General features: G+C 41.5%; 2 protein-coding genes across 3 annotated transcripts; both read left to right on the forward strand.

Moving 5' to 3' along the window:
* The first annotated feature begins 1,653 nt into the window (after positions 1-1,653).
* LOC139561448 (uncharacterized) lies at positions 1,654-8,272 on the forward strand. The gene is made up of 2 exons (XM_071378548.1): positions 1,654-1,941; positions 5,679-8,272. The coding sequence occupies exons 1-2, from the start codon at positions 1,761-1,763 to the stop codon at positions 6,797-6,799; spliced, it is 1,302 nt and encodes a 433-aa protein (XP_071234649.1). The 5' UTR covers positions 1,654-1,760; the 3' UTR covers positions 6,800-8,272.
* Positions 8,273-8,379: 107 nt separating this feature from the next.
* Positions 8,380-15,377, forward strand: LOC139561452 (chorion transcription factor Cf2-like). Of its 2 annotated transcripts, XM_071378570.1 has the most exons (3): positions 8,380-8,751; positions 13,445-13,510; positions 14,066-15,377. In XM_071378570.1, the coding sequence occupies exons 1-3, from the start codon at positions 8,586-8,588 to the stop codon at positions 14,911-14,913; spliced, it is 1,080 nt and encodes a 359-aa protein (XP_071234671.1). In that variant the 5' UTR covers positions 8,380-8,585; the 3' UTR covers positions 14,914-15,377. The 2 variants fall into 2 exon arrangements, with proteins under 2 accessions (XP_071234671.1, XP_071234672.1); XM_071378571.1 differs by lacking the exon at positions 13,445-13,510.
* The last annotated feature ends 689 nt before the right edge of the window (positions 15,378-16,066 follow it).

A 16,066-nucleotide genomic window follows, 5' to 3' on the forward strand; every position in this document is an offset into this window, starting at 1 on the left:
CTGCCACTGAAAAACATCCCGACAGCATGATGCTGCCACCACCATGCTTCACCGTAGGGATGGTGTCAGGTTCCTCCAGACGTGATGCTTGGCATTCAGGCCAGAGAGTTCAATGTTGGTTTCATCAGACTAGAGAATCTTGTTTCTCATGTTCTGAGAGTTCTTTAGGTGATTTTTGGCAAACTCCAAGCGGGCTTCCATCTGGCAACTCTACCTTACAGACCTGATTGGTTGAGTGCTGCAGACATGGTTGTCCTTCTGGAAGGTTCTATCTCCCCAGAGGAGCTCTGGAGCTCTGTCAGAGTGACCGTCGGGTTCTTGGTCACCTCCCTGACCAAGGCCCTTCTCCCCCGATTTCTCAGTTTGGCCGGGTGGCCAGCTCTAGGAAGAGTCTTGGTGGTTCCAAACTTCTTCCGTTTAAGAATGATGGAGGCCACTATGTTCCTGGGGTCCTTCAATGCTGCAGAAATGTTTTGGTACCCTTCCCCAGATCTGTGCCTCAACACAATCCTGTCTCAGAGTTCTAAGGACAATTCCTTCGACCTCATGGCATGGTTTTTGCGCTGACATGCACTGTCAACTGTGGGACCTTATAGACAGGTGTGTGCCTTTCCAAATCATGTCCAATCAATTGAAAGTCCACATGTGGACTCCAATCAAGTTGTAGAAACACCTCAATGATGATCAATGGAAACAGAATGCTCCTGAGCTCAATTTCGAGTCTCATAGCAAAGGGTCTGAATACTTATGTGAATAGGGTATTTGTTTTTTAATACATTTGCCAAAAAATTCAAAAAATCTGTTTTCGCTTCGTCATTATGGGGTGTTGTGTGCAGATTAAGGAAAAACGTTTTAAACATTTTGTTACGTTACAGACTTATTCTAAAATGTATTTAAAAAGGGAAGGTGTCTGAATACTTTCTGAATGTATTGCGCCGTACCTTGATACATACATACAGTCTACTCCGCAATGGGGAGGGCATGAACGGCAACAACATGGCCACATCAGCAGGACACAGTGCCCTTCGCTCCCGTTTGACAAGCTCTACTGTCCGACAATGGCGTGGGAAGTAGTTACCTACTAGCCAATTTCAATACACCCATTCAATACACAGTACACCCATCATCAATACTTGTTATAAAAAAGAATCGTCAGTTTTATAACTGAAAATATACAATTATGTTGCGAAACGCAGCATTATATGATGCAGGGATGATTTCTGTATTTTGAAAGTATCTTGAAAACTTAATTGCTGATAGGCAAAACATTTTTGGACTATGACAACGATGGACTTATTTAAAAAATACCAAAATATAGTTTTAGGGTGGAGTTTTCCTTTAAGTATACACCACAGGAGTTTTTATTTTTTACATTTTATTTACCTTCTGTGTAGGCGAAGGTTATAATGCCTGTATTGAAACAACCACAACCGATTCACCACATTATAACAAAAACATGAACAACAACATAAATCAAGTAATATCTTATAGAAATACTTGTAACTATTCTTTCTATGAAAAGCAGCAGACAATATATGAATAACTGTACACATTTTACATAATTTTTGCCCTAATTATTTACAAAGTATACAGGATGGGACACTTATTCTGAAAGATATACCAAATCCGTGACCCGGAAGTACTTCATTATTCTTGCTTGTGTCATAGAAGTCTTTGTTTTTATTTTGCATTCAAGCTTGTGTGGAGTAAAGACTTACTGACTGGACTGACTAGGCTACCCAACTCTTATTCGACTGAAAATGTTTAAACTACAGTTGTTGCGTGTGTTTTTAAATGAGCGTTTAACGGCGGCTGCTGTGGAGATTTTTGGGGCAGTTGAGAAAACGGTAATGGAGTACCAGGAGGAGAATGATCGGCTACGGAGACTGCTGCGGATCACACCGGAGCTCATTACACCAGAGATACAACTATGTCGAACTGGTGCGTTCAGTTCTACTCAATTCCTAATTTGTGCTGTACGTTTGATACCGGAGCATCGAGGCATGCGTCAAAACCGCAAAGCAGTGTACCGATGCGTGTATCACTTGATCAGAAGGACGTCATCGATGACGTCCGAAGCTTCGTTTGATCACGTACTTTTTGAAACCGTGCGCTTTCTTCGATTCCAAGATCAAATCAAATGTATTTATAAAGCCCTTCTTACATCAGCTGATATCTCAAAGTGCTGTACAGAAACCCAGCCTAAAACCCCAAACAATGCAGGTGTAGAAGCACGGTGGCTAGGAAAAACTCCCTAGAAAGGCCAAAACCTAGGAAGAAACCTAGAGAGGAACCAGACTATGAGGAGTGGCCAGTCCTCTTCTGGCTGTGCCGGGTGGAGATTATAACAGAACATGGCCAAGATGTTAAAATGTTCATAAATGACCAGTATGGTAATTTTAAATACTTACCTCTACTGGACACCGTACTTACAAGTATAGTTAGGATTTTGTAATAAAACGTTTCACCTGACTGGTATCATAGCAGGTACAGTAGGGAACTCTGGAACAGTCGGCGATGTTAGGGTATGCGGTCAAATCCCTATATTAAAACACATTTATAAATAATCTATGCGAAATCACACTATGTACTGTTTTTCAAGTATTTTATTTAGTATAGTGTAAGCTTCTGTCTTAAGCATCCTATATAATGCCATAGATTCCGTTTTCGAAGACATAAAAGGGAAGCATAATGTAACATTTGAACCTGGTATTCCAACTGATTTATGAGCTACTAAAGCCAACGACTTACCACTGGCTATGGAGTTTAAGAAAACAATTTGAGAAAAAAGGCGTTGTAGGAGGACGGGCTCATTGTAATGGCTGGAATGGAATAAATGGAACGGTATTGAACAAAGCAAACATATGGAAACCACATGTTTGACTCCGTTCCATAAATTATATTCCAGCCATTACAATGAGCCTGCCCTTCTATAGCACCTCCCACCATCCTCCACTGTTGTGAACAGGTAATGGAGCTCTGAGAAATTAATCGTTTTCCGGAACAATTTGGTGAAAGTGCCGAAGCCTTCAGAAATCCTCGGTTTCCCATCACTATTAATAATACACTGTTTTTAGGGATTCAGTGATCACTATTCAAACACATACGTCATTATTTACTTTTCCGTGCATGGATAAAAACATTGTCTGCGTCACTAAAACCAGGAAGTGATTTGATTGTTAATTTTTTATCCACAGTAATTCCATTTACAACAATACGCACAATAGTTTCACAATATCAAAAGATTTGAATGTAGCTATAATTCTGTTGTGGTTTTACCAAAGATTATTATATTTCCCCTTTCATCTGTGATTTTACTGTAAAGTTAAATGTTGAGCTATTAGCTAGCTTGCTTGTAGGCTAGGTTGGGCCAAACTAGCAACCCATTTTTAATTCTCACAGGAGGTGTAGAACAAATAGCATACGACAACAACTGGCGTCAATTCGTTTTCACTTTGGATATTCTGAGTTCTCTTGTCAATGGCTCTCTGAGTCCGACGGAATGTGTCTAGAATCAGATGACCCCCCGCCCACCTCAGCCATGCTACATTCAGGTGATTCCTCACAAAACTAGAACAAAACAGGACCCTGATCTTTTGAATTTTTACAACAACAACAAAAAATATCCAAAGAAGGATCATTTGGAGGAAGGATTGTTTACATATATTCTACATGTGTATCTTAAAGCATAATTGAGAAATAATTAATTGAAGTTTGAACATGTGTGAGATTTGGACCATGCCCAGGCCTCCTTTAAGACACCATAATGTTTCATCTTTTGGTGTCATATAATGCTTTACCACTTGCTCTGTGATATGAGTAGTATTTTTACTTCAATTTATAAAAATTGAAAAATATAAACATGGATATTGAAAATGTCTTATTTGGCTATATTTTCTATAGATTGTTGAACATAGTATACTCAACCGGCATGTCAAAATTCCAGAATGGGATCTCTAAAAGTTTTAGAGCTAAACATCTTAAATTCATGTTGAAAGGAATTCAAACGAGGAATTTTGCCAAAGTAGAGGGAACAGTACTTGTCAGTAGATCTTTTGCACATGTAGATATTAAGCTATTAAAAAACATCATTATTTCCCAAAATATTAATTTAAAATCAGTGAACTTTAAATGAGGAATTATTATTATTATTATTTTTCTTCCAATTTCGTGGTATCCAATTGGTAGTAGTTACAGTCTTGTCTCATCGCTGCAACTCCCGTATGGACTCGGGAGAGGCGAAGGTCGAGAGCCATGCGTCCTCCGAAACACAACCCAACCAAGCCGCACTGCTTCTTGACACAATGCCCATCCAACCCGGAAGCCAGCCGCACCAATGTGTCGGAGGAAACACCGTACACCTGGCGACCGTGTTAGCGTGCACTGAGCCCGGCCCGCCACAGGAGTCGCTAGTGCACGATGAGACAAGGATATCCCTACCGGCCAAACCCTCCCTAACCTGTGCACCACCCCATGGGCCTCCCAGTCGCGGCCAGCTGCGACAGAGCCTGGACTCGAACCCAGAATCTCTAGTGGCACAGCTAGACCACTGCGCCACTCGGGAGGCCCTTAAATTAGGAATTCTAATGGATGTTTCATGAATTAGGTACATCAGTGACCTTGCTTCGAGTGATTTTTATCTCTCTATGTAATGCAAGTGGCTGCAGTAGATTGTATCCAAGTTAGAAGATGGGTGTATTCATATTTTCTTTACCTCGTAATTTTTTTACACAAATCCTTTAAAAAATAAACAATATCAAATTTCATAATGTAATTGTTGTGGGAAAAACAACATAAAATTGGTTTAAGATCTCAAGATCATTCAATTGAGACCACAGGAGGCTGCTAAGGGGTGGACAGCTCATAATAATGGCCGGAACTGAGCGAATTGAATATCATTAAACACATATAAACCATGTAGTTGATGTATGTGATACCATTCCACTTATTCCGCAGCAGTCATTACCACGAGCCCGTCCTCCCCAATTAAGGTGCCACCAACCTCCTGTGATTAAGACAAACATTTTTTTCCTGTAAACACCAGGTTCTGCAGATGGCACTTTTAAGACAGTCCCTTAGAGTGCAAACATTCCCCCATTGAAACCAATGAAAAGTCACTTTATGAATACAGAACTTAACTTAAAAACAAAGGGTGTAGCTTGCTCTCTACCATCTTCTGATTCTAGACATATCACTTTCATCATCCTAGGATCTCCCGTCAAAGAGAGGTTGACAAGGGAAATCCAAATATGAAACCAATATCCAAAGTGGAAACACATTTATGGCCGTGACAATGTAGAATAACTGTCTGGAGTATCTGGTTTATTGTTCACCCTTGGTTGTACAGGCAGTTGCTCTAGCACAATGGGAAATTATCCACCGTAATGCAGAGCCATGCCACAATCATTTTACCATTATACAACTGGGTATTCAAGTCACCAACAGACTGGACACAGCAGGTTATAAACCCACAATAACACACATTATTGAACCAATTCAAACATTTTTTTGTTTATTTTTTACAAAAAATCTTCTCTTCACATTATAAAGGAAGTAATTGAAAATTGATTCTAGTCTTACAATCATAGAATTTGAATTTCAGTTCACCTTTTGAAATGACCCCAACAATGATGTCTAAAGGCTTTATAAATAACTTATGCTGCTCTCCTTCCCTCCAGACTCCCTGCAGCTCTCTCTCTCTGTCTCTGAAGAGCAGGTTCCCCCTGAGCAGCAGCACTGTGAGCAGGAGTGGAGCCCCAGTCTGTGGCAGGAGGACTTAGAGACCACACAGATTAAAGAGGAACAGGAGGAAGTCAGGACCAGTCAGGAGGAAGAGCAGCTTCAAGGGTTCTTTGACACCAAAGACTCCATATTTACTCCTTCCTGTGTGAAAAGTGAATGTGATCAGGAGGAATCACTTCAGTCCCTGACTCTTCCCCAAACCCGGACTGTGGAGAACAGAGAGAGTGACTCTAAACCAATGAATCTCAAACCTTTTGGCATTGTGACCCGCCTAAAGGATCTCAACATTCTGTATGACCCTCCAGATTATCAAAACAATGCTTTCATCCTCAGCTCAGCCGTAAGCAGCGACCCAGTAGGACTTTACAGCAGCCCACCATTGGATCCCAACCCACCAATGGAGAAACAGTGTTTCATACCCAGCACATCTAGAAAAACTCACCACTGCCGTGACTGTGGTGAAACATTTGCACTGAAAGCTGACCTGCAGAGGCATGTGACTCACACCAGGAAGAGACCCAGTGAATGCCTCTTCTGCAAAAAACTCTATAACTCCACCTGTAAACTGAAGGCCCACGTCAGGCTCTGTCATGGTGGGAAACCCTGCACCTGCCCCTTTTGTGGAAAGACCTTCAAACAAAAAGGACATCTGTCCAGGCACATGAGTATTCACACAGGAGAGAAACCATTTTGCTGTGGTGACTGTTGGAAAAGCTTCAATCGTAAGGAGCACCTTACCAGGCATATACGCATTCACAGAGGAGAGAAACCTTTTAGCTGTGGTGACTGTGGGAAAAGCTTCAATCGCAAGGAGCACCTAACTGAACATAGACAGACTCACACAGGAGAAAAACAACATGGCTGCTCAGTCTGTGGTAAAAGATTCACTCGGAAGACTCATCTGCTGAAGCATGTGGATAATATCCACAAAGAGAGGAAAACAGACAGAAGAAAGAAAATCTTCAGTCAGAAGATGGGAATAAAAAGGCAGGATGTGGACAACACTCTTGGGAAAGGAAAGCAACTCCAGACCATTCATACTATGGGCCTCAGATAAATAAATCTTTGAATGTAAATTAAGTTTGATCATTACCTCATCATTCAAATCAAACAGTACAGAGTATTGTAGGAAATTCACAGGTCTGCTGTAATAATAATAATAATAAGTAATAATTCATTACATTTGTAAAGGGCTTTTAATTATACAGAATAATCTCAAAGTGCATAAAATGAAAACCCCCAAAATATATATTAATGGACACAATTACACAGGGCAACTGACAGATGACGCTACAAGGGACATGGACAAGGAGGGATATTGCCATGAATACACTGGAAAGTCAGCAGGAGGGGTTTGAATTCAGTCTGGAATGAGACGGGGAGCCAGTACAGAGATGCCAGGATGGGGGTGATGTGATGGTGTTGAGATGGGGAGCCAGTACAGAGATGCAAGGATGGAGGTGATGGTGTTGAGATGGGGAGCCAGTACAGAGATGCCAGGATGGAGGTGATGTGATGGTGTTGAGATGGGGAGCCAGTACAGAGATGCCAGGATGGAGGTGATGTGATGGTGTTGAGATGGGGAGCCAGTACAGAGATGCCAGGATGGAGGTGATGTGATGGTGTTGTGATGGGGAGCCAGTACAGAGATGCCAGGATGGAGGTGATGTGATGGTGTTGAGATGGGGAGCCAGTACAGAGATGCCAGGATGGGGGTGATGTGATGGTGTTTCGCACTCTCATCAGGATCCTGGCAGGGCTGTTCTGGATGTACTGGAGACTCCTGACAGGGATACTGGTGAAGACTGTGTTGTAGTCCTGGAGACTCCTGACAGGGATCCTGGTGAAGACTGTGTTGTAGTCCTGGAGACTCCTGACAGGGATCCTGGTGAAGACTGTGTTGTAGTCCTGGAGACTCCTGACAGGGATCCTGGTGAAGACTGTTGTAGTTCTGGAGACTCCTGACAGGGATCCAGGTGAAGACTGTGTTGTAGTTCTGGAGACTCCTGACAGGGATCCTGGTGAAGACTGTGTTGTAGTCCTGGAGACTCCTGACAGGGATCCTGGTGAAGACTGTGTTGTAGTTCTGGAGACTCCTGACAGGGATCCAGGTGAAGACTGTGTTGTAGTTCTGGAGACTCCTGAGAGGGATCCTGGTGAAGACTGTGTTGTAGTCCTGGAGACTCCTGACAGGGATCCTGGTGAAGACTGTGTTGTAGTTCTGGAGACTCCTGACAGGGATCCTGGTGAAGACTGTGTTGTAGTCCTGGAGACTCCTGCGAGGGATCCTGGTGAAGACTGTGTTGTAGTTCTGGAGACTCCTGACAGGGATCCTGGTGAAGAGTACGTTGCAGTAGTCCAGCCTTGCAGAGATAAAGGCATGGACAAGCTGTACAAAGTCTTTATCATGTTTTTATATCATTACAAATAGGAATATCTGGTCGTTTGATTCAGAATGTCTCTCAGGGTGATGAGATAATAGTCGGATGGATGTTATCGATACATGAAATGAAATAAAATTCCAGAAAAGGTCTCCTTGCATTTGTCCAAGAGTATTTCTCATCAATTCTGACATAATGCTGCTCATTCATGATTATTGATGTAATGCTGTGTAGAGTAATGATAAACAGTCGACTCCTGATGAATCATTGATTATGTAGGCTGCCTTCCACAGTAGTAAACTCCCATCCAGCTGGCGGCGCTGTTATGTGTTTCTGGGTTCGCCAGCCAATAACACAACGGATTTTCTAAGATTCCTTGACTAAAACACGGAAGTAGAATTGGAGTAAAGAAATACCCACTGACAGATCTGACTAGGCTACCCAACTCTCATTCGACTGAAAATGTATAAACTACAGTTGTTGAGTGTGTTTTTAAATGATCGTTTAACGGCGGCTGCTGTGGAGATTTTCGGGGAAGTAGAGAAAATGTTAGTGGAGTACCAGGAGGAGAATAATCGTCTACGGAGCCTGCTGCGGATCACACCGGACATAAAACTATGTAGAATAGGTTCGTATGTGGATCTACCGATAGCTTGCTTCGTCCCCAAATGAGCGATACACACTGAGGGGGTTCGATTAATCCCGCCGGACGCCTGTGTACGCGTGTTTTGCATCGGCTGAAAGTTGATTACATTCGATTTGGAACTGGGCTGCCTCCCGGTGTTGTGCCGAAAGCTCCCCACTGCCAGAATCCTAACAAGCAAGTTGCAGCAATGAAGAATTGAGTGCGTGCCCGTTCACGCGAAGGGAGGGGGGGGCTTTTCGGCACAACACCGGGCGTGAGCCAGGTGCCCAGTTCAAAGGGCACAGCGTAAAGTTGTGGCTCAACAACAACAAAAAGGGACTTAATTAAGCACGTGTAGTAATTACTAGGATTCTGTGAAAACACCAAATACTACTCAGTGTATGTAGATTAACCAGCCAAATAGAAAAAGGAACCAGCCAGGCCTTCCTGGTTCAACATTTTTGCTTAATGAGCTTTATATTGGTGGCCTCTGGCATAGCCTGCCGATTGCTGCAGCCCCCTTACTTTTTCTTTGCAACTTAAGTGCGACTCGAGTTTCCATCTTCTCTGAGAAAGACTTTACAATATAATTGTCTGAATATTTAGGAATTCAGTGTATTGTTTCGTTGTTTTGGATATGATCTAGGCCTATACGATCCAGACAATCTTCTAAGTGGAGAACATGACACCTTTTAATGTTTAAACATCTTCTCTTGAGAAGAGAACTTATTTACAGTTTACTGCAAGATATTAATTGCCACAATGATTTGTCCTCCAAATTATGTATTTTATTAAAACAAACAAACTTATTAAACAACTAATTGACTGACGGTTCATTAACTTAATTTCCATTTAGTGAGCTCAACGTGCCATTTCTCTAGAGAGAAATCAAATCATTCAGGAGAGAAATGAAGTCACGACCTATGTCGATTGGAAGTTGTAGTTTTCCTTAGGCAAATGTTCAACCTAGTCGAAGATTATCTATTATATTGACAAGATAGTTGAGTGAATGCTCTAACAATGGAAATACGTGGCCTCAAAGATGGAAGGCAGGCGGGAGGAGGCGAGATCGGGTGGGACCATTCTAGCCAGAATCTCTAGTTCTCGTCCACTTATATCTTTTTTTTTTTTTTTTTACCCATTTTTCTCTCCAATTTTGTGGTATCCAATTGGTAGTTACAGTCTTGTCTCATCGCTGCAACTCCTGTATGGACTCGGGAGAGGCGGAGGTCGAGAGCCAGCTAGTGCGCGATGAGACAAGGATATCCCTGCCGGCCAAACCCTCCCTAACCCGAATGACGCTGGTCCAATTGTGCGCCACCCCATGGGCCTCCCGGTTGCGACAGAGCCTGGACTCGAACCCAGAATCTCTGGTGGCACAGCTAGCACTGCGATGCAGTGCCTTAGACCACTGCGCCACCCGGGAGGCCCGTCCACTTATATTACTGCATTTGTAACATAACCATCACACAACTTCTATTAGATCAAATAAAAGTCACGTATCAAAATAGAAATTCAATCTGTAGTTGACCAAATTCGACACTCATTGACCTCAAAACAAAAATTCCTCACTTCGTGTTCTTATGTTTGTGGACAAATTTTGGGCGGAGTAAACCCTCTCACTTCGCCTCTTCATCTCTGACCTAGTTCAGTGCAGAAATGTGGTAATTAACTACAATGACCATAATCCATTGTGCCTGTTCTTTCCGGCCAGAGGCGGATAAACCCACAGATCATATGAAACCGCATGAGAGAGAAATGTAGTCTACACAACGACGAGAGGGATAGAGATAGTTTGTGAGGTAGCTCTGCCTTATTGATAGTTGAAGTAGTTGCTAATAGTGGTGAGGAGGAGGAGTCTCGTGTCCGGAAGCGACTTCAGTATTCATATTCAGGGTTCATCCAAACACCGTTTTAAGCTTTGTTTGACTATTTATTGACAGTTACAGTTGATTTCGGGATTGTATATCTATTAGAGGTCGACCGATTATGATTTTTCAACGCCGATACCGATTATGGAGGACCAAAAAAAGCCGATACCGATTTTTTGACAATTGCAACAATACTGAATGAACAATACTGAATGAACAATACTGAATGAACAATGAACACTTATTTTAACTTAATATAATACATCAATAAAATCAATTTAGTCTCAAATAAATAATGAAACATGTTAAATTTGGTTTAAGTAATGCAAAAATAAAGAGTTGGAGAAGAAAGTAAAAGTGCAATATGTGCCATGTAAAAAAGCTAATGTTTAAGTTCCTTGCTCAGAACATGAGAACATATGAAAGCTGGTGGTTCCTTTTAACATGAGTCTTCAATATTCCCAGGTAAGAAGTTTTAGGTTGTAGTTATTATAGGACTATTTCTCTCTATACCATTTGTATTTCATATACCTTTGACTATTGGATGTTGTAATAGGTACATTAGTATTGCCAGCCTAATCTCAGGAGTTGATAGGCTTGAAGTCCTTAAACAGCGCAATGCTTGAAGCACAGCGAAGAGCTGCTAGCAAACGCAGGAAAGTGCTGTTTGAATGAATGCTTACGAGCCTGCTGCTGCCTACCACCGCTCAGTCAGACTGCTCTATCAAATCATAGACTTAATTATAATAACACACAGAAATACGAGCCTTAGGCCATTAATATGGTCAAATCCGGAAACTATAATTTCGAAAAACAAAACGTTTATTCTTTCAGTGAAATACTGAACCGTTCCGTATTTTATCTAACGGGTGGTAACCCTAAGTCTAAATATTCCTGTTACATTGCAAAACCTTCATAATACGTCATAATTACGTAAAATTCTGTCAAATTAGTTCGCAACGAGCCAGGCGGCCCAAACTGTTGCATATACCCTGACTCTGCATGCAATGAACGCAAGAGAAGTGACACAATTTCCCTAGTTTAATATTGCCTGCTGACGTAAATTTCTTTTAACTAAATATGCAGGTTAAAAAATATATACTTCTGTGTATTGATTTTAAGAAAGGCATTGATGTTTATGGTTAGGTACATTCGTGTAACGATTGTGCTTTTTTCGCAAATGCACTTTTGTTAAATCATCCCCCGTTGGCTGTCTTTGTTAGGAAGAAATGGTCTTCACACAGTTCGCAACGAGCCAGGCGGCCCAAACTGCTGCATATACTGACTCTGTTGCACAGAACGCAAGAGAAGTTACACAATTTCCCTAGTTAAAAGGAATTCATGTTAGCAGGCAATATTAACTAAATATGCAGGTTTAAAATATATATACTTGAGAATTGATTTTAAGAAAGGCGTTGATGTTTATGGTTAGGTACACATTGGTGCAACGACAGTGCTTTTTTCGCGAATGCGCTTGTTAAATCACATGTTTGGCGAAGTAGGCTGTGATTCGATGATAAATTAACAGGCACCGCATCGATTATATGCAACGCAGGACAAGCTAGATAAACTAGTAATATCATCAACCATGTGTAGTTAACTAGTGATTATGTTAAGATTGATTGTTTTTATAAGATACGTTTAATGCTAGCTAGCACCTTACCTTGGCTCCTTGCTGCACTCGCATAACAGGTAGTCAGCCTGCCATGCAGTCTCCTCGTGGAGTGCAATGTAATCGGCCATGATCGGTGTCCAAAAATGCAGATTACCGATTGTTATGAAAACTTGAAATCGGCCCCAATTAAATCGGCCATTCCGATTAATCGGTCGACCTCTAATATCTATTTTCTCTCCTTAAATAAAGTAATCGGATTTATTTGTTCGTCTATGAATTTTTTTATTTAACATTTCCATGCCAGCTCCTGATATCAGGGCATAAAAACTACAATCTCTCCTGAATTAGTCTAGTGCACGTGTGCGCCCAGCTATATCATGTCCCAAGGTTGTTTTCCCTGGGTTTCCCTGGCTAAACTAGCTGGCTAGCTGAACTATGCTAGTTTTCGTCCTCATTGCCAAACTTCATAAATACTGCACCCTCAACTTCAAAACTAATTTGCTAGTTATACAATAAGACATTCGCTGTAAAAAAAACTTGAAAACTATGTTTTGTTTTGTTGAATAGTCACGACTGGTTTGAGATATCTGTCTTAAGACAATGGTGGCGAAGGATATCATAATTGCTACTTAACACGGATCCAAGTTTAGTTTTGAGATCCACCGGCTCGTTGGGATATGTAGTGATTTTGCCAACACAGCCAGATATGTACACAGTCGTGTACCCTTTAAGCTTTTTTAAACTCACTATTGTATTTGTTGGTTAAATTAATATAATATGTAATGCAGGAATGTCACGAGTTAATTGACATGAGAAAACTCGAGAAAATAGCAACTCTACAGAGCGCAGTGACTAATGACATCTGGACATGGAAAAAAACACTCCAAAAGGCAAATTAGGGAGACAAATTAACATCTCTCTCAACGATGCGATTCGTTAGGCTACACTGACGAGTCACTCACTTTAGCGTCACTGTCTGGCAAGTCCCGACATGGGCTTCATATCCTAGGAAAATACAAAAGAGATCTTTGGTTATTTGAGCTGTTCTTGCCACAATATGGACTTGGTCTTTTACCAAATAGGGCCATCTTCTGTACACCACCCCTACCTTGTCACAACACAACTCATTGGCTCAAACGCATTAGTCAGGAAATAAATTCCACAAATACACTTTTAACAAGGCACACCTGTTATTTGGAATGTATTCCAGGTGACTACCTCATGAAGCTGGTTGAGAGAATGCCAAGAGTGTGCAAAGCTGTCATCAAGGAAAAGGGTGGCTACTTTTAAAAATCTAAAATATATTTTGATTTGTTTAACACATGTTTTGGTTACTACATTATTCCATATATGTTATTTCATAGTTTTGATGTCTTGACTATTACTCTACAATCTAGAAAATAGTAAAAATACAAATAAACTTTGAATGAGTAGGTGTGTGTGTGTGTGTGTGTGTGTGTGTGTGTGTGTGTGTGTTAGGTTTTGAATTGGAGGGGGGGGTGGTGGCATCTAATAATTGGATTGAATAATTTCCTTGGCACCAATCGGCAATGCAAACTAAGCATTATTATCAGAACTGTCCACTGACCACTGATATACCCTCCAATGTGGGAAAAGCATTGCCAAACGGGCACAGGCGGTATATACTTCACACAGTGGGTTAGTTTTATACTGCTAGACCGAGATACAATGTCTGTCTAGAAACGGGCCCTAGCTGAACTCAGGGCACATCTAAAGAGATACAGTCTCTGTCTAAAGGCTGTTTAGATCGTAGAAATCTATCATTCAAATGTATGATTCAAGTGTCTGCACCTCCTCTCCTCCTCTCCAGACTCCCTGCAAGTCTCTCTCGCTGACTCTGAAGAGGAGGTTCCCCCTGAACAGCAGCACTGTGAGCAGGAGTGGAGTAACAGTCTGGGGCAGGAGGACCCTGAGTCCACGCAGATTAAAGAGGAACAGGAGGAACTCAGGACCAGTCAGGAGGAAGAGCAGCGTCAAGGGCTGGAGGCTGATATCATAGAGTTCAATTTCACTCCATCCTTTGTGAAAAGTGAATGTGATCATGAGGACCCACTTCAGTCCTTGACTCTTCCCCAAACCCAGACTGTGGAGAACAGAGACAGAGACTCTAAACCAGTAGATACTGAACCTTTTGGCACTGTGACCCACCTAAAAGGTTTCAAAATTCCTTGTGGCCCTCCAGATAATCAGAACATTGCCTACTGCCACAGTTCAGCCATATGCAGCGACCCAGTAGGACTTGACAACAGCCCACCATTGGATCCCAACCCACAATTGGATCTTAATCCACCAATGGGGGAACTCTGCACCTGCCCCTTTTGTGGCAAGACCTTCAAACAAAAAGGAAATCTGTCCATGCACATGAGGATTCACACAGGAGAGAAACCATTTAGCTGTGGTGACTGTGGGAAAAGCTTTATTCAGAAGGGGGACCTAAGGAGACATATACTGACTCACACAGGAGAGAAACCATTCAGTTGTAATTTTTGCTGTAAAAGCTTCAATCAGAAAGGGGACCTAAGGAGACATATCCTGACTCACACAGGAGAGAAACCATTTAGCTGTGATTACTGTGGTAAAGGATTCATTCGCAAGGAGCACCTAACTGCACATATACGGACTCACACAGGAGACGTGTCGGTCTCAAGCAGAACCTAACCACGCAGAAACTGATAAATAGATCTATGATCGATTTTAATGTTGTAAAACATTGTATGTAAATAAAGTTTGATTTGAATGATGAGGTACTTATCAAGCAGTACAGAGTATTGTAGGACATTCACAGGTCTGCTGTTCAAAGTCTGTAGAATCGTTGTCTTTGTTAGAAACAGGAATATCTGATCGTTTGATTAGGATCTCGTGCTGATAAAGGGGCAGGCTGATGTTATTGATGTCATGAAATACAATTCCAGAAAATATCTCCTTCCGTTTTGTCCCAAATAGTTTTTTCTCATCAATTCAGACCTAATGCTGCTCATTCACTATCTGTATTGCGATTCGATATTGTGATGTTATTGCTATTTGATGTACATAAACATATTACTCCCTATATGTCTCCTGCAGAGAGACGAGAGAGCATCAGAAAATGTGTTTTGATCATGGAAATAAAAGTGATGAAAATATGTTGGCTCACTATTTTAAAAAGTAGATGGAGAACGAGCTATAGGTTGAAAAATACTTGAGTTTTGGTGCTGGTACAGCTGACTAGCGGTAGCTAACGCCATCTAGCAAAACACATATATATACTTGATACATTTTTTACAAATCGATACTTGGAGTCAGAGTATCAATATAATATCGTCCCCAAAAAATATTGCGATATGTATCTGGATAGACAGCTCCTCTGTGGCTGCAGGAGCCTAGGACTGGGTTGACGGAGACTGTACTATATTGCACAATGTAGTGTTCTTACACCGCCATCTAGTGGTCACTTGAAGCTATTACCATAGATGGATAGGGGCTTATTTATTGGTACAGCTAGCTATACAGCATTTGCTATTACTGCACTGATACAGTAAATTGAGAAATAGATCTGAAAGCAGAAGCAGGTGAAGAGGAGTTTTATTAGGAACATGCTAAAGGGGCAGTCTGCAATTGGAACATCAATGTTTTGGACATTTAAATGAATCATGTACACTGAGTATACAAAACATTGACAACACCTGCTCTTTCCATGACATAGACTGACCAGGTGAATCCAGGTGAAAGTTATGATCCCTTATTGATGTCACTTGTTAAATCCACTTCAATCAGTGCAGATGAAGGGGAGGAGACGGGTTAAAGAGGGATTTCTTAAGCCTTGAGACTATTG

Source organism: Salvelinus alpinus, chromosome 31 (assembly GCF_045679555.1).
Source record: "Salvelinus alpinus chromosome 31, SLU_Salpinus.1, whole genome shotgun sequence".
Taxonomy (NCBI): domain Eukaryota; kingdom Metazoa; phylum Chordata; class Actinopteri; order Salmoniformes; family Salmonidae; genus Salvelinus; species Salvelinus alpinus.